This window comes from Physella acuta, unplaced genomic scaffold (genome assembly GCF_028476545.2).
Source record: "Physella acuta isolate Inbredline_101_S28 unplaced genomic scaffold, ASM2847654v3 ptg000527l, whole genome shotgun sequence".
In the NCBI taxonomy this organism is placed as follows: Eukaryota; Metazoa; Mollusca; class Gastropoda; family Physidae; genus Physella; species Physella acuta.
The window spans coordinates 98,739-120,452 of NW_026732046.1; the positions used below are offsets into that span (position 1 = coordinate 98,739).

General features: G+C 41.0%; 1 protein-coding gene across 1 annotated transcript; it reads right to left on the reverse strand.

Annotated features, from left to right (window-relative positions):
- Nucleotides 1-9,933: 9,933 nt before the first annotated feature.
- LOC131945131 (uncharacterized) lies at nucleotides 9,934-19,484 on the reverse strand. Its single transcript, XM_059306133.1, has 6 exons — nucleotides 19,473-19,484; nucleotides 18,526-18,672; nucleotides 16,675-16,826; nucleotides 15,849-15,974; nucleotides 11,162-11,255; nucleotides 9,934-10,201 (listed from the first exon to the last, which is right to left on the reverse strand). Exons 2-6 carry the CDS (start codon nucleotides 18,668-18,670, stop codon nucleotides 10,083-10,085), a joined length of 636 nt encoding a protein of 211 aa, XP_059162116.1. The 5' UTR covers nucleotides 18,671-18,672; nucleotides 19,473-19,484; the 3' UTR covers nucleotides 9,934-10,082.
- Between the last annotated feature and the right edge of the window lie 2,230 nt (nucleotides 19,485-21,714).

Below are 21,714 nucleotides of genomic sequence, written 5' to 3' on the forward strand. Positions count from 1 at the left end.
ATGTTGGTGGCAGTTGGTGATGTTGGTGATGTTGGTGGCAGTTGGTGATGTTGGTGGCAGTTGGTGATGTTGCTGGCAGTTGGTGATGTTGCTGGCAGTTGGTGATGTTGCTGGCAGTTGGTGATGTTGCTGGCAGTTGGTGATGTTGCTGGCAGTTGGTGATGTTGGTGGCAGTTGGTGATGTTGGTGGCAGTTGGTGATGTTAGTGGTAGTTGGTAATGTTGGTGGCAGTTGGTGATGTTGGTGGCAGTTGGTGGCAGTTGGTGGCAGTTGGTGGCAGTTGGTGATGTTGGTGGCAGTTGGTGATGTTGGTGGCAGTTGGTAATGTTGGTGGCAGTTGGTGATGTTGGTGGCAGTTGGTGGCAGTTGGTGGCAGTTGGTGATATTGGTGGCAGTTGGTGATGTTGGTGGCAGTTGGTGGCAGTTGGTGATGTTGGTGGCAGTTGGTGATGTTGGTGGCAGTTGGTGATGTTGGTGGCAGTTGGTGGCAGTTGGTGGCAGTTGGTGGCAGTTGGTGATGTTGGTGGCAGTTGGTGATGTTGGTTGCAGTTGGTGATGTTGGTGGCAGTTGGTGATGTTGATGGCAGTTGGTGATGTTGCTGGCAGTTGGTCATGTTGCTGGCAGTTGGTGATGTTGGTGGCAGTTGGTGATGTTGGTGGCAGTTGGTGATGTTGGTGGCAGTTGGTGATGTTGGTGGCAGTTGGTGATGTTGGTGGCAGTTGGTGATGTTGGTTGCAGTTGGTGATGTTGGTGGCAGTTGGTGATGTTGCTGGCAGTTATTAATGTTGCTTGCAGTTGGTAATGTTGATGGCAGTTGGTGATGTTGGTGGCAGTTGGTGATGTTGGTGGCAGTTGGTGATGTTGGTGGCAGTTGGTGATGTTGGTTGCAGTTGGTGATGTTGGTGGCAGTTGGTGATGTTGCTGGCAGTTGGTAATGTTGCTTGCAGTTGGTAATGTTGATGGCAGTTGGTGATGTTGGTGGCAGTTGGTGATGTTGTTGGCAGTTGGTGATGTTGGTTGCAGTTGGTGATGTTGGTGGCAGTTGGTGATGTTGCTGGCAGTTGTTAATGTTGCTTGCAGTTGGTAATGTTGATGGCAGTTGGTGATGTTGGTGGCAGTTGGTGATGTTGGTGGCAGTTGGTGATGTTGCTGGCAGTTGGTGATGTTGGTGGCAGTTGGTGGCAGTTGGTGACAGTTGGTGATGTTGGTGATGTTGGTGACGTTGGTGGCAGTTGGTGGCAGTTGGTGATGTTGGTGATGTTGGTGATGTTGGTGATGTTGGTGATGTTGGTGGCAGTTGGTGGCAGTTGGTGATGTTGGTGATGTTGGTGGGACTTTGGTGATGTTGGTGGCAGTTGGTGATATTGGTGGCAGTTGGTGATGTTGGTGATGTTGGTGGCAGTTGGTGATGTTGGTGGCAGTTGGTGATGTTGCTGGCAGTTGGTGATGTTGCTGGCAGTTGGTGATGTTGCTGGCAGTTGGTGATGTTGGTGGCAGTTGGTGATGTTGGTGGCAGTTGGTGATGTTAGTGGTAGTTGGTAATGTTGGTGGCAGTTGGTGATGTTGGTGGCAGTTGGTGGCAGTTGGTGGCAGTTGGTGGCAGTTGGTGATGTTGGTGGCAGTTGGTGATGTTGGTGGCAGTTGGTAATGTTGGTGGCAGTTGGTGATGTTGGTGGCAGTTGGTGGCAGTTGGTGGCAGTTGGTGATATTGGTGGCAGTTGGTGATGTTGGTGGCAGTTGGTGGCAGTTGGTGATGTTGGTGGCAGTTGGTGATGTTGGTGGCAGTTGGTGATGTTGGTGGCAGTTGGTGATGTTGGTGGCAGTTGGTGGCAGTTGGTGGCAGTTGGTGGCAGTTGGTGATGTTGGTTGCAGTTGGTGATGTTGGTGGCAGTTGGTGGCAGTTGGTGATGTTGGTGGCAGTTGGTGATGTTGGTGGCAGTTGGTGGCAGTTGGTGATGTTGGTGGCAGTTGATGATGTTGCTTGCAGTTGGTGATGTTGGTGGCAGTTGGTGATGTTGGTGGCAGTTGGTGATGTTGGTGGCAGTTGGTGATGTTGGTGGCAGTTGGTGATGTTGGTGGCAGTTGGTGATGTTGGTGGCAGTTGGTGATGTTGGTGGCAGTTGGTGATGTTGGTGGCAGTTGGTGATGTTGGTGGCAGTTGGTGATGTTGGTGGCAGTTGGTGATGTTGGTGGCAGTTGGTGGCAGTTGGTGATGTTGGTGGCAGTTGGTGGCAGTTGGTGGCAGTTGGTGATGTTGGTGGCAGTTGGTGATGTTGGTGGCAGTTGGTGATGTTGGTGGCAGTTGGTGATGTTGGTGGCAGTTGGTGATGTTGCTGGCAGTTGGTGATGTTGCTGGCAGTTGGTGATGTTGGTGGCAGTTGGTGATGTTGGTGGCAGTTGGTGATGTTGGTGGCAGTTGGTGATGTTGGTGGCAGTTGGTGATGTTGGTGGCAGTTGGTGATGTTGGTGGCAGTTGGTGATGTTGGTTGCAGTTGGTGATGTTGGTGGCAGTTGGTGATGTTGGTGGCAGTTGGTGATGTTGCTGGCAGTTATTAATGTTGCTTGCAGTTGGTAATGTTGATGGCAGTTGGTGATGTTGGTGGCAGTTGGTGATGTTGGTGGCAGTTGGTGATGTTGGTGGCAGTTGGTGATGTTGGTTGCAGTTGGTGATGTTGCTGGCAGTTGGTGATGTTGCTGGCAGTTGGTGATGTTGCTGGCAGTTGGTGACGTTGGTGGCAGTTGGTGATGTTGGTAGCAGTTGGTGATGTTGGTGGCAGTTGGTGATGTTAGTGGTAGTTGGTAATGTTGGTGGCAGTTGGTGATGTTGGTGGCAGTTGGTGGCAGTTGGTGGCAGTTGGTGGCAGTTGGTGATGTTGGTGGCAGTTGGTGATGTTGGTGGCAGGTGGTAATGTTGGTGGCAGTTGGTGATGTTGGTGGCAGTTGTTGGCAGTTGGTGGCAGTTGGTGATATTGGTGGCAGTTGGTGATGTTGGTGGCAGTTGGTGATGTTGGTGGCAGTTGGTGATGTTGGTGGCAGTTGGTGGCAGTTGGTGGCAGTTGGTGGCAGTTGGTGATGTTGGTGGCAGTTGGTGATGTTGGTTGCAGTTGGTGATGTTGGTGGCAGTTGGTGATGTTGGTGGCAGTTGGTGATGTTGCTGGCAGTTGGTCATGTTGCTGGCAGTTGGTGATGTTGGTGGCAGTTGGTGATGTTGGTGGCAGTTGGTGATGTTGGTGGCAGTTGGTGATGTTGGTGGCAGTTGGTGATGTTGGTGGCAGTTGGTTATGTTGGTTGCAGTTGGTGATGTTGGTGGCAGTTGGTGATGTTGCTGGCAGTTATTAATGTTGCTTGCAGTTGGAAATGTTGATGGCAGTTGGTGATGTTGGTGGCAGTTGGTGATGTTGGTGGCAGTTGGTGATGTTGGTGGCAGTTGGTGATGTTGGTTGCAGTTGGTGATGTTGGTGGCAGTTGGTGATGTTGCTGGCAGTTGGTAATGTTTCTTGCAGTTGGTAATGTTGATGGCAGTTGGTGATGTTGGTGGCAGTTGGTGATGTTGGTGGCAGTTGGTGATGTTGGTTGCAGTTGGTGATGTTGGTGGCAGTTGGTGATGTTGCTGGCAGTTGTTAATGTTGCTTGCAGTTGTTAATGTTGATGGCAGTTGGTGATGTTGGTGGCAGTTGGTGATGTTGGTGGCAGTTGGTGATGTTGGTGGCAGTTGGTGATGTTGGTGGCAGTTGGTGATGTTGCTGGCAGTTGGTGATGTTGGTGGCAGTTGGTGATGTTGCTGGCAGTTGGTGATGTTGGTGGCAGTTGGTGATGTTGGTGGCAGTTGGTGATGTTGGTCGCAGTTGGTGATGTTGCTGGCAGTTGGTGATGTTGGTGGCAGTTGGTGATGTTGGTGGCAGTTGGTGATGTTGGTGGCAGTTGGTGATGCTGGTGGCAGTTGGTGATGTTTGTTGCAAATGGTGATGTTGGTGGCAGTTGGTGATGTTGGTGGCAGTTGGTGATGTTGGTGGCAGTTGGTGATGTTGGTTGCAGTTGGTGATGTTGGTGGCAGTTGGTGATGTTGCTGGCAGTTGTTAATGTTGCTTGCAGTTGGTAATGTTGATGGCAGTTGGTGATGTTGGTGGCAGTTGGTGATGTTGGTGGCAGTTGGTGATGTTGGTGGCAGTTGGTGATGTTGGTGGCAGTTGGTGATGTTGCTGGCAGTTGGTAATGTTTCTTGCAGTTGGTAATGTTGATGGCAGTTGGTGATGTTGGTGGCAGTTGGTGATGTTGGTGGCAGTTGGTGATGTTGGTGGCAGTTGGTGATGTTGGTGGCAGTTGGTGATGTTGCTGGCAGTTGGTAATGTTGCTTGCAGTTGGTAATGTTGATGGCAGTTGGTAATGTTGATGGCAGTTGGTGATGTTGGTGGCAGTTGGTGATGTTGGTGGCAGTTGGTGATGTTGGTTGCAGTTGGTGATGTTGGTGGCAGTTGGTGATGTTGCTGGCAGTTGGTAATGTTGCTTGCAGTTGGTAATGTTGATGGCAGTTGGTGATGTTGGTGGCAGTTGGTGATGTTGTTGGCAGTTGGTGATGTTGGTTGCAGTTGGTGATGTTGGTGGCAGTTGGTGATGTTGCTGGCAGTTGTTAATGTTGCTTGCAGTTGGTAATGTTGATGGCAGTTGGTGATGTTGGTGGCAGTTGGTGATGTTGGTGGCAGTTGGTGATGTTGCTGGCAGTTGGTGATGTTGGTGGCAGTTGGTGGCAGTTGGTGACAGTTGGTGATGTTGGTGATGTTGGTGACGTTGGTGGCAGTTGGTGGCAGTTGGTGATGTTGGTGATGTTGGTGATGTTGGTGATGTTGGTGATGTTGGTGGCAGTTGGTGGCAGTTGGTGATGTTGGTGATGTTGGTGGGACTTTGATGATGTTGGTGGCAGTTGGTGATATTGGTGGCAGTTGGTGATGTTGGTGATGTTGGTGGCAGTTGGTGATGTTGGTTGCAGTTGGTGATGTTGGTGGCAGTTGGTGATGTTGGTGGCAGTTGGTGATGTTGCTGGCAGTTGGTCATGTTGCTGGCAGTTGGTGATGTTGGTGGCAGTTGGTGATGTTGGTGGCAGTTGGTGATGTTGGTGGCAGTTGGTGATGTTGGTGGCAGTTGGTGATGTTGGTGGCAGTTGGTGATGTTGGTTGCAGTTGGTGATGTTGGTGGCAGTTGGTGATGTTGCTGGCAGTTATTAATGTTGCTTGCAGTTGGTAATGTTGATGGCAGTTGGTGATGTTGGTGGCAGTTGGTGATGTTGGTGGCAGTTGGTGATGTTGGTTGCAGTTGGTGATGTTGGTGGCAGTTGGTGATGTTGGTGGCAGTTGGTGATGTTGGTGGCAGTTGGTGATGTTGGTTGCAGTTGGTGATGTTGGTGGCAGTTGGTGATGTTGCTGGCAGTTATTAATGTTGCTTGCAGTTGGTAATGTTGATGGCAGTTGGTGATGTTGGTGGCAGTTGGTGATGTTGGTGGCAGTTGGTGATGTTGGTTGCAGTTGGTGATGTTGGTGGCAGTTGGTGATGTTGCTGGCAGTTATTAATGTTGCTTGCAGTTGGTAATGTTGATGGCAGTTGGTGATGTTGGTGGCAGTTGGTGATGTTGGTGGCAGTTGGTGATGTTGGTGGCAGTTGGTGATGTTGGTTGCAGTTGGTGATGTTGGTGGCAGTTGGTGATGTTGCTGGCAGTTATTAATGTTGCTTGCAGTTGGTAATGTTGATGGCAGTTGGTGATGTTGGTGGCAGTTGGTGATGTTGGTGGCAGTTGGTGATGTTGGTTGCAGTTGGTGATGTTGGTGGCAGTTGGTGATGTTGCTGGCAGTTGGTAATGTTGCTTGCAGTTGGTAATGTTGATGGCAGTTGGTGATGTTGGTGGCAGTTGGTGATGTTGTTGGCAGTTGGTGATGTTGGTTGCTGTTGGTGATGTTGGTGGCAGTTGGTGATGTTGCTGGCAGTTGTTAATGTTGCTTGCAGTTGGTAATGTTGATGGCAGTTGGTGATGTTGGTGGCAGTTGGTGATGTTGGTGGCAGTTGGTGATGTTGGTGGCAGTTGGTGATGCTGCTGGCAGTTGGTGATGTTGGTGGCAGTTGGTGATGTTGGTGGCAGTTGGTGATGTTGGTCGCAGTTGGTGATGTTGCTGGCAGTTGGTGATGTTGGTGGCAGTTGGTGATGTTGGTGGCAGTTGGTGATGTTGGTGGCAGTTGGTGATGTTGGTGGCAGTTGGTGATGTTGGTGGCAGTTGGTGATGTTTGTTGCAAATGGTGATGTTGGTGGCAGTTGGTGATGTTGGTGGCAGTTGGCAATGTTGATGGCAGTTGGTGATGTTGGTGGCAGTTGGTGATGTTGCTGGCAGTTGATAATGTTGCTTGCAGTTGGTAATGTTGATGGCAGTTGGTGATGTTGGTGGCAGTTGGTGATGTTGGTCGCAGTTGGTGATGTTGCTGGCAGTTGGTGATGTTGGTGGCAGTTGGTGATGTTGGTGGCAGTTGGTGATGTTGGTGGCAGTTGGTGATGTTGGTGGCAGTTGGTGATGTTGGTCGCAGTTGGTGATGTTGCTGGCAGTTGGTGATGTTGGTGGCAGTTGGTGATGTTGGTGGCAGTTGGTGATGTTGGTGGCAGTTGGTGATGTTGATGGCAGTTGGTGATGTTGGTGGCAGTTGTTGATGTTGGTGGCAGTTGGTAATGTTGGTAATGTTGGTGGCAGTTGGTGATGTTGCTGGCAGTTGGTAATGTTGCTTGCAGTTGGTAATGTTGATGGCAGTTGGTGATGTTGGTGGCAGTTGGTGATGTTGTTGGCAGTTAGTGGCAGTTGGCAATGTTGGTGGCAGTTGGTGATGTTGCTTGCAGTTGGTGATGTTGGTGGCAGTTGATGATGTTGCTTGCAGTTGGTGATGTTGGTGGCAGTTGGTGATGTTGGTGGCAGTTGGTGATGTTGGTGGCAGTTGGTGATGTTGGTGGCAGTTGGTGATGTTGGTGGCAGTTGGTGGCAGTTGGTGATGTTGCTTGCAGTTGGTGATGTTGGTGGCAGTTGGTAATGTTGCTTGCAGTTGGTGGCAGTTGGTGATGTTGGTGATGTTGGTGGCAGTTGGTGATGTTGGTGGGCAGTTGGTGATGTTGGTGGCAGTTGGTGATGTTGCTGGCAGTTGGTGATGTTGGTGGGCAGTTGGTGATGTTGGTGGCAGTTGGTGATGTTGGTGGCAGTTGGTGATGTTTGTTGCAAATGGTGATGTTGGTGGCAGTTGGTGATGTTGGTGGCAGTTGGCAATGTTGATGGCAGTTGGTGATGTTGGTGGCAGTTGATAATGTTGCTTGCAGTTGGTAATGTTGATGGCAGTTGGTGATGTTGTGGCAGTTGGTGATGTTGGTGGCAGTTGGTGATGTTGGTTGCAGTTGGTGATGTTGGTGGCAGTTGGTGATGTTGCTGGCAGTTGTTAATGTTGCTTGCAGTTGGTAATTTTGATGGCAGTTGGTGATGTTGGTGGCAGTTGGTGATGTTGGTGGCAGTTGGTTGCAGTTGGTAATGTTGGTGGCAGTTGGTGATGTTGCTGGCAGTTGGTAATGTTGCTTGCAGTTGGTAATGTTGATGGCAGTTGGTGATGTTGGTGGCAGTTGGTGATGTTGTTGGCAGTTGGTGGCAGTTGGTAATGTTGGTGGCAGTTGGTGATGTTGCTTGCAGTTGGTGATGTTGGTGGCAGTTGATGATGTTGCTTGCAGTTGGTGATGTTGGTGGCAGTTGGTGATGTTGGTGGCAGTTGGTGATGTTGGTGGCAGTTGGTGATGTTGGTGGCAGTTGGTGATGTTGGTGGCAGTTGGTGATGTTGGTGGCAGTTGGTGGCAGTTGGTGATGTTGCTTGCAGTTGGTGATGTTGGTGGCAGTTGGTAATGTTGCTTGCAGTTGGTGGCAGTTGGTGATGTTGGTGATGTTGGTGGCAGTTGGTGATGTTGGTGGGCAGTTGGTGATGTTGGTGGCAGTTGGTGATGTTGCTGACAGTTGGTGATGTTGGTGGGCAGTTGGTGATGTTGGTGGCAGTTGGTGATGTTGGTGGCAGTTGGTAATGTTGCTTGCAGTTGGTGGCAGTTGGTAATGTTGGTGGCAATAGGTGATGTTGCTGGCAGTTGGTAATGTTGCTTGCAGTTGGTAATGTTGATGGCAGTTGGTGATGTTGGTGGCAGTTGGTGATGTTGGTGGCAGTTGGTAATGTTGGTGGCAGTTGGTGATGTTGCTTGCAGTTGGTAATGTTGCTTGCAGTTGGTGGCAGTTGGTAATGTTGGTGGCAATAGGTGATGTTGGTGGCAGTTGGTAATTTTGCTTGCAGTTGGTGGCAGTTGGTAATGTTGGTGGCAATAGGTGATGTTGCTGGCAGTTGGCGATGTTGGTGGGCAGTTGGTGATGTTGGTGGCAGTTGGTGATGTTGGTGGCAGTTGGTGATGTTGGTGGCAGTTGGTGGCAGTTGGTGATGTTGCTGGCAGTTGGTGATGTTGGTGGGCAGTTGGTGATGTTGGTGGCAGTTGGTGATGTTGCTGGCAGTTGGTGATGTTGGTGGGCAGTTGGTGATGTTGGTGGCAGTTGGTGATGTTGGTGGCAGTTGGTGATGTTGGTGGCAGTTGGTGATGTTGCTGGCAGTTGGTGATGTTGTATTAACTGTCAGTGTCACGTTGATGATTGTATATAAGTTGTCACATTGGTGATGTTATACAAGCAACCTGTTGTGTACAGCAGGAAGTTGTAGAAACATTTTCTGCCAAAGTTCATGTCAGTGTCAAGCATCACGTGAGTCTATTTATAACTGTGGGTGTGGTCTAGTCTTGTGTGCAGCCTGCTGGAGCCAGTTTGATGTTTGCACACTCCACTCTATTCCTCACTCTACACGCCGCTCAAAGCGCCAAAGTTTGATGCCAACACACGCCAGGGTACAAGCCATGTTGTCAAGTCGACCAGGTGTGTCTGGCATAACCCTGCTGGTGGTAGGTACCTGCTTGCAGGTGATGTATTTAGCGTGGTGGGTGATGGGGTGGGTGTTGGGGTGGGTGTGGGGGTGGGTGTTGGGGTGGGTGTGGGGGTGGTCGTTGGTGTGGTCGTTGGTGTGGTCGTTGGGGTGGGTGATGGGGTGGGTGATGGGGTGGGTGATGGGGTGGGTGTGGGGTGGGTGTTGGGGGTGGTCGTTGGGGTGGGTGTTGGAGTGGGTGATGGGGTGGGTGATGGGGTTGGTGTTGGGGTGGGGGTGGGTGTTGGGGTGGGGGTGGGTGTGGGTCTGGGTGTGGTTGTTGGGATTGGTGTGGGGTCGGTGTTCATGTCTTTTTTGATTACACATTGGGTTTTTTCTAAATTACAATGAAAACTACACAAAAACATGCACTGTATGTTTATTTGAAGTTGTCAAATTTTAAAATAATTCAAGGCATAAATAAACTTGTTTCAGACATCATATCTTTCATTAACAGCGTGCTACCCGCACACTAACAGCGTGCTACCCACACACTAACAGCGTGCTGCCCACACACTAACAGCGTGCTACCCACACACTAACAGCGTGCTACCCACACACTAACAGCGTGCTACCCACACACTAACAGCGTGCTACCCACACACTAACAGCGTGCTACCCACACACTAACAGCACATACAGATTCGCAGTTTGGCGCTCATACAAATACAAATAAAAATCGCCACCCACACACACAAACACACACACACACACACACACACACATAGCAAATGCTACCCACAAATATATTGCATTGAAGAAAAGACGAGTTATAAACAGATGAACAAGTTAAAATAAATAAATATCAACAAAAGCGTCATCATAACAGGACGAGCAGTACAGAAAGTCACGTGCGTGCTATAATTAGCCTGACCCCATTCTGTATGTACATCAAGATACTAATTGTATCAGACTCATGTACACAAAAGTTACTTATCATATCAGACTATCGTGTACACAAATGTTGTCCCAATAGTTGCCATGTTCCCAGCTATCAGCACGAATGTTGTCCCCACCACCAGCTCCCACAGGGTCCTGACATGACGGCCACAGGCGGACGTCCGGGAAGACACGGCCCCTACCTGGAGCACCGACAGCCGGACGTGGACGTGTTGTCGCCCGTGGACAGCCGGATGCCTTTGTCAGTGCCGGCTGCCGGCTGTTTAGGGCTGGCGTCTCTGGCAACCACTTTGTCGGCTGGAATATAAAGGGCGAGAAATGTCATGTAATCCAGGAATATAAACTTCATATAAAGGAAACGTTTTGTGAAAGATATTCAAGACTGCATGTATACAGTTATGATAAACAATGGCATTGGGATAGCAGGTGATAAGTCTCTAGTTACGTGAACGCAATCTTACGACACCGGTGTATCTCAAGATCCGACTTAAATCAGTAATTATATCATTAATTAAATCAGTAATTAAATTAGTAGTTAAATCAGTAATTAAATCATTAATTAAATCAGTAGTTAAATCATTAATTAAATCATTAATTAAATCAGTTATTTAATTAGTAATTAAATCTAATAAAATCAGTAATTAAATCTAATTAAATCAGTAATTAAAGCAGTAATTAAATTAGTAATTAAATCAGCAATTAAATTAGTAATTAAATCTATTCAAATCAGTAATTAAATCTAATTAGATCAGAAATTAAATCGGTAATTACATCAGTAATTAAATCAGTAATTAAATTAGTAATTGTTTCTCGCTACCTATTTATGTTTCAGATAATGACAAACAACAACACAATCAATGACCAGTAATTAGAGTGTTTGGAGCAAAGGCTGAGTAATGTGTCGATCAAAGGGAGGGAAGTGTGTTAATGATGATAAGGGGAGTAGCCCAGTTTATCATATATATGTCGGGTAGAGCCGGGTTAGTTGTCTTTTCGGTGAAGTTAAAATCGTTGAATTAACATTTACAATTTACACGCAAAGAAACTGTAATATTACACTCAGAACGTTTTCCTTTGACAATCAGAAAGTGAAGATGTTATGTCCACACTGAAACCAGGTAAAGCAGAGTTTACAAGGTAGAAAGGAATAGGGGGAACATGTACTCTCAGCATACCACACACAAAAACAATTACAACACAACCACCAACGAGCACACCAAACAGCCACAACCACACATCTACCACACCATGACCTACCGACGGTCTGGAAAAGACTTTTGATGCCCTGACCTGTCTTGGCCGAGACCTCTGTGAAGATGAGACCTTTGTCTCGCGCCATCTGTACAGCATCCTGTCAGGGTTAGTGGGTCAGTGGGTTAGTGGGTCAGTTGGTGTTGTTAGGGTTATTGGTTTAGTTAAGGTTAACAAACATCAATTCAGTGTTACAGCTTTGTATTGTTGTGTGAAATTAAAATAACACATTTGATGCATGTAAACCTGAGGTGGTGTCAGGGGCGGATTAAGCTTGGGCGGGGCCCCGGGCTGAAACTTTTTGGGGGCCCCTGATTATAAATAAATAAATAAATAAATAAATAAATAAATAAATAAATAAATAAATAAATAAATAAATAAATAAATAAATAAATAAATAAATAAATAAATAAATAAATAAATAAATAAATAAATAAATAAATAAATAAATAAATAAATAAATAAATAAATAAATAAATAAATAAATAAATAAATAAATAAATAAATAAATAAATAAATAAATAAATAAATAAATAAATAAATAAATAAATAAATAAATAAATAAATAAATAAATAAATAAATAAATAAATAAATAAATAAATAAATAAATAAATAAATAAATAAATAAATAAATAAATAAATAAATAAATAAATAAATAAATAAATAAATAAATAAATAAATAAATAAATAAATAAATAAATAAATAAATAAATAAATAAATAAATAAATAAATAAATAAATAAATAAATAAATAAATAAATAAATAAATAAATAAATAAATAAATAAATAAATAAATAAATAAATAAATAAATAAATAAATAAATAAATAAATAAATAAATAAATAAATAAATAAATAAATAAATAAATAAATAAATAAATAAATAAATAAATAAATAAATAAATAAATAAATAAATAAATAAATAAATAAATAAATAAATAAATAAATAAATAAATAAATAAATAAATAAATAAATAAATAAATAAATAAATAAATAAATAAATAAATAAATAAATAAATAAATAAATAAATAAATAAATAAATAAATAAATAAATAAATAAATAAATAAATAAATAAATAAATAAATAAATAAATAAATAAATAAATAAATAAATAAATAAATAAATAAATAAATAAATAAATAAATAAATAAATAAATAAATAAATAAATAAATAAATAAATAAATAAATAAATAAATAAATAAATAAATAAATAAATAAATAAATAAATAAATAAATAAATAAATAAATAAATAAATAAATAAATAAATAAATAAATAAATAAATAAATAAATAAATAAATAAATAAATAAATAAATAAATAAATAAATAAATAAATAAATAAATAAATAAATAAATAAATAAATAAATAAATAAATAAATAAATAAATAAATAAATAAATAAATAAATAAATAAATAAATAAATAAATAAATAAATAAATAAATAAATAAATAAATAAATAAATAAATAAATAAATAAATAAATAAATAAATAAATAAATAAATAAATAAATAAATAAATAAATAAATAAATAAATAAATAAATAAATAAATAAATAAATAAATAAATAAATAAATAAATAAATAAATAAATAAATAAATAAATAAATAAATAAATAAATAAATAAATAAATAAATAAATAAATAAATAAATAAATAAATAAATAAATAAATAAATAAATAAATAAATAAATAAATAAATAAATAAATAAATAAATAAATAAATAAATAAATAAATAAATAAATAAATAAATAAATAAATAAATAAATAAATAAATAAATAAATAAATAAATAAATAAATAAATAAATAAATAAATAAATAAATAAATAAATAAATAAATAAATAAATAAATAAATAAATAAATAAATAAATAAATAAATAAATAAATAAATAAATAAATAAATAAATAAATAAATAAATAAATAAATAAATAAATAAATAAATAAATAAATAAATAAATAAATAAATAAATAAATAAATAAATAAATAAATAAATAAATAAATAAATAAATAAATAAATAAATAAATAAATAAATAAATAAATAAATAAATAAATAAATAAATAAATAAATAAATAAATAAAGAAAGAAAGAAAGAAATAAAGAAATAAAGAAATAAATAAAGAAATAAATAAATAAATAAATAAATAAATAAATAAATAAATAAATAAATATATATATATATATATATATATATATATATATATATATATATATATATATATATATATATATATATATATATCCTAATCAGCATACCATTCAAGATATTAATGGATTATTTATAACTTATAGGAACATTCGACACCGATATTTACAAAACTGCTAATTTAAAAAGCTGTCAATTGTGTTCAATGAGCGGTAAATTGGATACAAACATCTAACCTTCTTCTTCTTCTCTTCTTCTTCGTTCTTAATTTTAGTGTTGGAAGGGATCCCCCTCAATACAATTAAGTACACGTGTCAAATGGTTAGGCGCCATTGAGACCATTGACTCTGATTTCAGCTTGCTTTTCTTTTTACTTTCTCGTATATACGAAGTATAGAGAAAGTCTTGTAATCATGCAAAATAATCGAGATTTTTGCAAATCTCGACGTTTTACACTTCACTGATACGGAAAAACATAATTTTGTGTCTGTGTGTGTAAACACGATAACTTGAGTACCGTTCCAGCTAGGTTGATGAAATTTTACATATAAGTATTGTATCAAAATCGTAGATCCCTAACAACTGTTGAGCGATTTCTGACAACCGGAAGTGGTACTTTTTCTACTTTGAATTTTTCAAAAGCCTATAACTTGAGTACTATTTCAGATAGATAAATGGAATTTCACATGTAAGTAAAAGTTCTAATTCTCTACCTTCTGCCAAATTTTGAGTCATTTCCGTTGACCGGAAGTACTAATTTACGCTATTTCCGATTTCTCAAAAAACGCATGTAAATGTATAAAGTACTAATAATATTGCGCACTATTATGCACATTTCATTTGGCGTTCACTTGGTGTGCAATCCTTTTTTCCTACGAGATTTTATTCTATTTAAAAAACTTTAAGTATTTAAAATGGAGTTCCCATCCCCTGTTGTTTTATATAAGAATATTCGAGAAAGTTTAGGGGAGATCACTCCCGGTTTATTTTAATTTGTTTCCATAGCCTTTGCCCAACCAAGAACAAACTACAGCAGATGTTTGATTTTGGAGTTGTCTCTCCTAGAAGAGTGGCTATCCCCAGCTAACGAGCCTCATCTGCCCGAGGATTTAAACTCGAGACATTTCGGTTAAGCATCCACGAGCTTTACCGACTCGACCACGCCGATCCCCTAACATCTAACCAATATGTACTCATTTTTATCATGATTATATGTTGTCCCCACCCTCTACCACGACACACACACACTAACAAAACACAGGCGAGATCCATCCGCTATATCAGTAGCACTAAATATATGACTGTTTAGTTTAGGCCTGTAGAAGTTTCCGACCTCTGTCCCGCGATCTAGCCGGGTACCAGACGGTAAGACGATGTCCTGTGTCTGGTGGTGGGGGAAGTAAAGCCTGGATAGAGCCTACGGATGAATAAGCGACCATCATGTAGTGTTTCAAACCAACATCTCAGTGAGACTGATTCAGTCCACAATTGGCCATTTAGTTGGAGTTCACTACGCCGAGACCTCCCTGGCTAATGGGAGTCAAACTCCTGAGCCTGTATATCCGTGTCACGATAGTTATTGAACTGTAATTCAAGTTTTTATATTGGGCATGAGAAAGCTGGAAATGCAGACTAACAATGAACACATGAGAATATTAGAATGACGTTACAGAGCAGACGATAAATACTGGTGGCACTTGTTTGATTATAGACGCAAAAAGAAAACAAAGAATATCAAACCACATTATGTAGGAAATTATCAATAACATACAGGGATTAAACTAGGCCCAACTAAAACAGTAAGCACGGTATTAGCGTAAAAAAACAACCACACCTCCATCCTCTTAGGTGTCATTCATTTATGAGGCCCACAAAAAGTTGGATTTCCACTGGCGTCCATTTAAAGTACGTCATCCCTGGCCTGTAAACCCGATATTAACGTTCACTAAAAGTAAAGGCCTATAAATGTTTTTAAAAGTTTAAATCTTACAGTATTCACACCAGATGCATGTCATTTATGTGTCAGAATTCGACCGCGGTTTTTGTTTTTAACTCTAAAATCAACCCAATTTATCGTGATAAGCAAACGCTGTCCGGGCTGGTATTTATACTAAAGTGTGTGCTCGAGTTTGATATTTTGATCAAAAATTGAAATAAACTTGTCATTCAGATATTAAAACATTGGCTTTCATAGTAAAAAAAAAACAACAAAAAACCCAAAGATTTCAGTTTAAAGGGAAATTTACTATGATTGAAAAAGAAAATTTGGGGGCCCCTAAAAATCGGGGGCCCCTGGCTGCAGCTCCCTCAGCACCCCCCTTAATCCGCCACTGGGTGGTGTTGTGGTGGTGTTGTGGTAGTTGCATAACTTTAGAGTAATTTAATAGTGTGCCGTTTAATGACTACGAGACGATCACGTGTTGGTGTCACGTGGTATTTACATTTCATTAGACCAATGATACGTAATAGAAGAAAGGTCACCACACAAAAGTCACCACACAAAGGTCACCACACAAAAGTCACCAGACAAAAGGTCACCTCTATCGAGACCTCCCTGCCCTCATTGGCCAGGTCCACCTTGTTGCCACACAGCATGATAATCGTGCCAGGAGGGGCTTGGGTCTTCAGCTCTTGGATCCAGTCATGTGCCCGCTGGAAACTTGACTGAAACAGTCACATAAGTCAGCTCATTTACCACAGTCACATCAGTCAGGTCATTTACCACAGTCACATAAGTAGGTCATTGTACCAGTCACATAAGTCAGGTCATTGTATCGGTCACATCAGTCAGGTCATTGTACCAAAGTCACATCAGTCAGGTCATTGTAAGTAAAGTTCCCTTTCAAACCTGACGGTCTATGGGGCAAGTGAAGTAGAATTCAGTTGTTTCTATGACATCGGCATATGAAGAGATAGTGTGGTCAGCACTATGCCCAGCCGCCTTTACCTTTACTAACAGGAGTTAGGTACCCATTAGAGTTGGGTGGACTCAGGGACGGTCTACTGACTTGAACCCGGATTCGAACTCGAGACTAACGGGTTAGCAGTCCAGCTCTCTACCGCTAGACCACTCCGTCCCACAGTCAGGTCATTGTACCAGTCACATAAGTCAGGTCGTTGTATCAGTCACATCAGTCAGGTCATTCTACAAGTCACACCAGTTAGGTCTTTCTACAAGTCACATCAGTTAGGTCATTGTATCAGTTACATCATTCAGGTAATTGTACCACAGTCACATCGGCCAGGTCATTGTACCAGTCACATAAGTCAGGTCATTGTTCAAGTCACATTAGTTAAGTCATTGTACCAGTCATATCGGTCAGGTCATCGAACCACAGTCATATCAGTTAGGCCATCTACCCACCTTACTACAGATGTCGTAGACCACGATGGCTCCCTGAGCCGTCCTGTAGTACATTGGAGCCAGCGATGCGAACCTCTCCTGGCCCGCTGTGTCCCACAGATCGAGCTTCACCGTCCTCTCCCCCACCCTCATAGTCTGGGTCAGGTAGGCCGCTGGGGAATGTTCGAGAATGTCATTATACTTTGGTGTGTGTTGGAAACTTTTGGACTGGGTTAGGTAGGCCGCTGGGGAATGTTCGAGAATGTCATTATACTTTGGTGTGTGTTGGAAACTTTTGGACTGGGTTAGGTAGGCCGCTGGGGAATGTTCGAGAATGTCATTATACTTTGATGTGTGTTGGAAACTTTTGGACTGGGTTAGGTAGGCCGCTGGGGAATGTTCGAGAATGTCATTATACTTTGGTGTGTAGGGGAAACTTTTGGACTGGGTTAGGTAGGCCGCTGGGGAGGGTTCGATATACTTTGATGTGTGTTTGAAATTTTTTATTGAAGTAAAACAATCATGTAATAATGAAATGAATGGTTGCACATTCCGTGCATTACACACTGTGTAAAGTATTCAAAGAATGCGAGTCAAAAACAACTAGGCCAACAACACACCCGACCAAACAGTTATCTGTTAGATGTGTTCATGGTATCAAACAACGCAGCAACAACACTGATATGCTATAAATAACTCCGTGTGTTCAACAGATCAAGTTTATAAAAACATGTATACATGTTGGCTTATTGGGAGAGGTTTGGTTCACACGACCCAGGGCAACGGGCATTCAGACACGGTCTATAAACATTAGATTGGTCAGACACGGTCTATAAACATTAGATTGGTCAGACACGGTCTATAAACATAAGATTGGTCAGACACGGTCTATAAACATTAGATTGGTCAGACACGGTCTATAAACATTAGATTGGTCAGACACGGTCTATAAACATTAGATTGGTCAGACACGGTCTATAAACATTAGATTGGTCAGACACGGTCTATAAACATTAGATTGGTCAGACACGGTCTATAAACATTAGATTGGTCAGACACGGTCTATAAACATTAGATTGGTCAGACACGGTCTATAAACATTAGATTGGTCAGACACCGTCTATAAACATTAGATTGGTCAGACACGGTCTATAAACATTAGATTGGTCAGACACGGTCTATAAACATTAGATTAGTCAGACACGGTCTATAAAAATTAGATTGGTCAGACACCGTCTATAAACACTAGATTGGTCAGACACGGTCTATAAACATTAGATTGGTCAGACACGGTCTATAAACATTAGATTGGTCAGACACGGTCTATAAACATTAGATTGGTCAGACAGACACGGTCTATAAACATTAGATTAGTCAGACACGGTCTATAAACATTAGAATGGTCAGACACGTCTATAAACATTAGATTGGTCAGTTACGGTCTATAAACTTTAGATTGGTCAGACACGGTCTATAAACTTTAGATTGGTCAGACACGGTCTATAAACATTAGAATGGTCAGACACGTCTATAAACATTAGATTGGTCAGACACGGTCTATAAACATTAGATTGGTCATAACCTCCTCTACTGGTGTTTATAGATTTATGTTTTGTTTTCTCGCATATTCGAATAATGCATTGTTGTCTCTAAATTGTCTCTATTTCACACTGTTTATATGTTGTGATAAAATGTGTTTTTTTGTGTGCCATTTTATGTGTTTAGGTCTTCATGTGTTTAAGTTATATTTCAATTGTTTATGTGTTCATGTGTTCATGTGTTTAACTCCTATGTTGTGTTCATGTGTTTACCTCCTAGGGTGGGGGTGTTTTATTCATGTGTTTACCTCCTATGGTGTGTTAATGTGTTTACCTCCTATGGTGGGGGCGTTGTGTTCATGGAACTCGTCCCTGAGAAATCTGAGTGAGATGCTGGACTTGCCGACCCCCTGGTCGCCTAGCAACACGACGCGGTAGGAGGACCTGGTGATGGGGGCAATGCTGGCTGGTGACGTCATGACTGCAGGGAAAATAAACCGGAAATCATAATACAAGTGTACAACAGAATGTACAGCCATATAATATAAGAGTACAGCATAAAATACAATCAGCTGTGTACATTCTTACAACTAGAATAAATAGTACCTAACACTACCTGGACAAATCTTACAACATGTTTGTTACAATTAACATTGTACAATTGTATTTCAGAATCTTACAGAAGACACCATTTTTTGAGACAGGTAATAAAAGACAGCTTTCAAACAATTTAACAGTTGTAGTGAGCAACTGCTAATGATTTCACTAGCTCAGTCTGTGTTTACACAATTAAACAAAACAGTTTTCTTTAAATTCAGTCATTCATATTAACACACACACACACACACAAACACATACACACACACATAGTCACTGTGATCAATATAGTTTATCACACTCGAGAAAGGTCAGCAAACGGCCATGAACCCATGACCTTATGACACTGACCAGCCAATCAACAGACACAACTCGGCATAAAATCAAACACAAATTCTTACTTATGAGATGTAGATTCGAAAGTTCAGTCCTTATTTAATCCTTAATTTCAGCAATATAATCCTTAGCTAGAATTACGGATCATTGTTTAAGATGTGTTGTGTTTTTAGATTCCATTTTGGTTATCAAATAAATAAACACAATTACAACAAAATGGTACGGCTATTGGTTGATTAACAGACAGGATAACAAACCACCATCACAACAAATTGGAACGAATATAACCCAACAAACAGGATGAGAAACCACGACACCCCAACAACCAACAGTGTCTGATAGCCGTACGATATCTCCGTGTTGTGAGACCAAGGTTTGAGATTAGAGGCTAGACCGTGTGGATGGATGTGACCCACCCCAACACACGTGCTGATGTGACGTGTTGATAGCATTTACATTATGTTGCTGTCTGGGTACTACACACAACACTTACACACAACACAGAACATTGACCTACAACACACATTATCACACAACGACAACACAGACCACTGATTTATTCCAGAAAATAAAAGTCCCCTTAATAACTCCCATGGGACGGAGTGGCCTACCGGTAGAGAGCTGGACTGCTAACACGTAAGTCTCGAGTTCGAATCCGGGTTCAAGTCACCCAACTCTGATGGGTACATAGCTCAAGTTAGGGAAAGTAAAGGCGGCTGGACATAGTGCTGACCACACTATCTCTGCTGAGGTCACAGAAATAAGTGAACTCTACTTCAGTTGCCCCATAGACCATCAGGTTTGAAAAGGGAACTTTAATGACCCCATGCTTGTCTATGTTTATCACAGAATCCTTCAGCACACGAGAAAGATCTCCTCGATGGTTGGCTCCAGTCCAGTCAGATGATCAGATGAAAACGTATGCACCTCTAGACGGTACCCATATAGAAGCATATAGTTTGATTTCTCTCAATTTGCGAGCCCCACTTTCTCCCCCTCCCCCAGCTTATTGTGCGAGATTTTACAGGTGGAACATGTAACATTTGATACATGGTCAACATTTGACACTGGTCAAACTGTCCTATCAAACGGGTCTATCATGCGACAGTTGTACCAGGTACAGAAGTCTGATCACATATTATCGTTGATTACCTGTAATAGAACCACAGTTCAATGGATCTGTTCAGATCAATCAATCGTTCATTCAGTTGGTGTTCAATGCCGCAGCAACTGTCTAGCGATATCACGTCAATTGTCATCATTCTGGTATAGTAACAGGCTTTTAGAGCGAAGTGCTTTTAGCCTATTAAGTCACATCACATAGAACATCACATAGAACCGTGCTCTTGTTACAATGTGTTGGGGAGACAACCTGACACATATGTTCATACAGATTTCTATACAAAAGTTATGGCGCTTGATATCAAAACAAAAGATCTGGTGTGCTTGATGCCATGAAATGTAAATGGAGACGTCAAATCAAATATACAACACCAGCTGCTTTAACTGGTATGTTAGATTCGTCTACGTCATTTAGTTTTTTACACACATTAATTAACCTATTATTTTAATTAAATTAAAACAAGGCTCAACTAACTTCGTGTGAGATATAAAAAACGACAATGGTAAGACACTAATTAAATCAAATTATTGATTGGACTCGTGATTAGATCGATAAAAAATATTGATTTTCTGTTTTACGATTGTGGTGTGTTTGATTAATTGTATAGTTGGTGGCTGTTGTTTATGTGGTGGTTGTTGTTTGGTGTGTTCTGTGGTGTGATGGTGTATCTTTGTGTGGTCAATGATGCATAGAATGACTTGCCGAATATTTGTAGCACATGACATGACCTAAGCCCTGTTTTACTTCAACATTACCACCACAAAAAGATGTGAATTCATGAACTATAAAGTGATGACTCGTAGAGTTGTGATGCACAAAATCATGAAGTATAAGGTTATAAAGCATTAAGTCATTAAGTATAAAGTTATAAAGCATTAAGTCATGAAGTATAAAGTTATGAAGTTTGAAGTCATGAAGTATAAAGTCATGAAGCGTAAAGTCATGAAGCGTAAAGTCATGAAGCGTCAAGTCATGAAGTATAAAGTCATAAATTATAAAGTCATGAAGCGTAAAGTCATGAAGCGTAAAGTCATGAAGTATAAAGTCATGAAGTATAAAGTCATGAAGCATGAAGTCATGAAGCATAAAGTTATGAAGCATGAAGTCATGAAGTATAAAGTCATGATGTATAAAGTCATGAAGTGTAAAGTCATATCTGTCACGGAACAAGAAGTCAGGACCTCATGGAGCGTGACCACACATTGACTGACAAGATCTGGCACAATCAATCGATTTCTGATTGATCTGTGAGATCAATAAATATCAGTAACGAACCCCTGCCAGTAAATTCCTCCCCCCCCCTCCCCACCCCTGGGTTACAGACTGGCTTGTGTTTTACCCAGATGGCAGCACACGCTGCTGTCTGTTGAATTGTTTTTACAGTTCCAATTTTCTGCTGTCAGTTTTAGATATCTACTGGCTTGTAGACCGTAGCTAGACTTGAGAACTTTAACCAGTTGTTTCGGG

Bases quoted from the DNA above. Each gene is read 5' to 3' on its own strand.
- LOC131945131 (XM_059306133.1), bottom strand. From the start codon at position 18,670: ATGACGTCACCAGCCAGCATTGCCCCCATCACCAGGTCCTCCTACCGC. The intron at 16,827-18,525 runs GTAAACACATTA...AACATTCCCCAG, and splicing joins CAACGCCCCCACCATAGGAG to CGGCCTACCTGACCCAGACT. The intron at 15,975-16,674 runs GTGGGTAGATGG...TGACTGTTTCAG, and splicing joins TCTACGACATCTGTAGTAAG to TCAAGTTTCCAGCGGGCACA.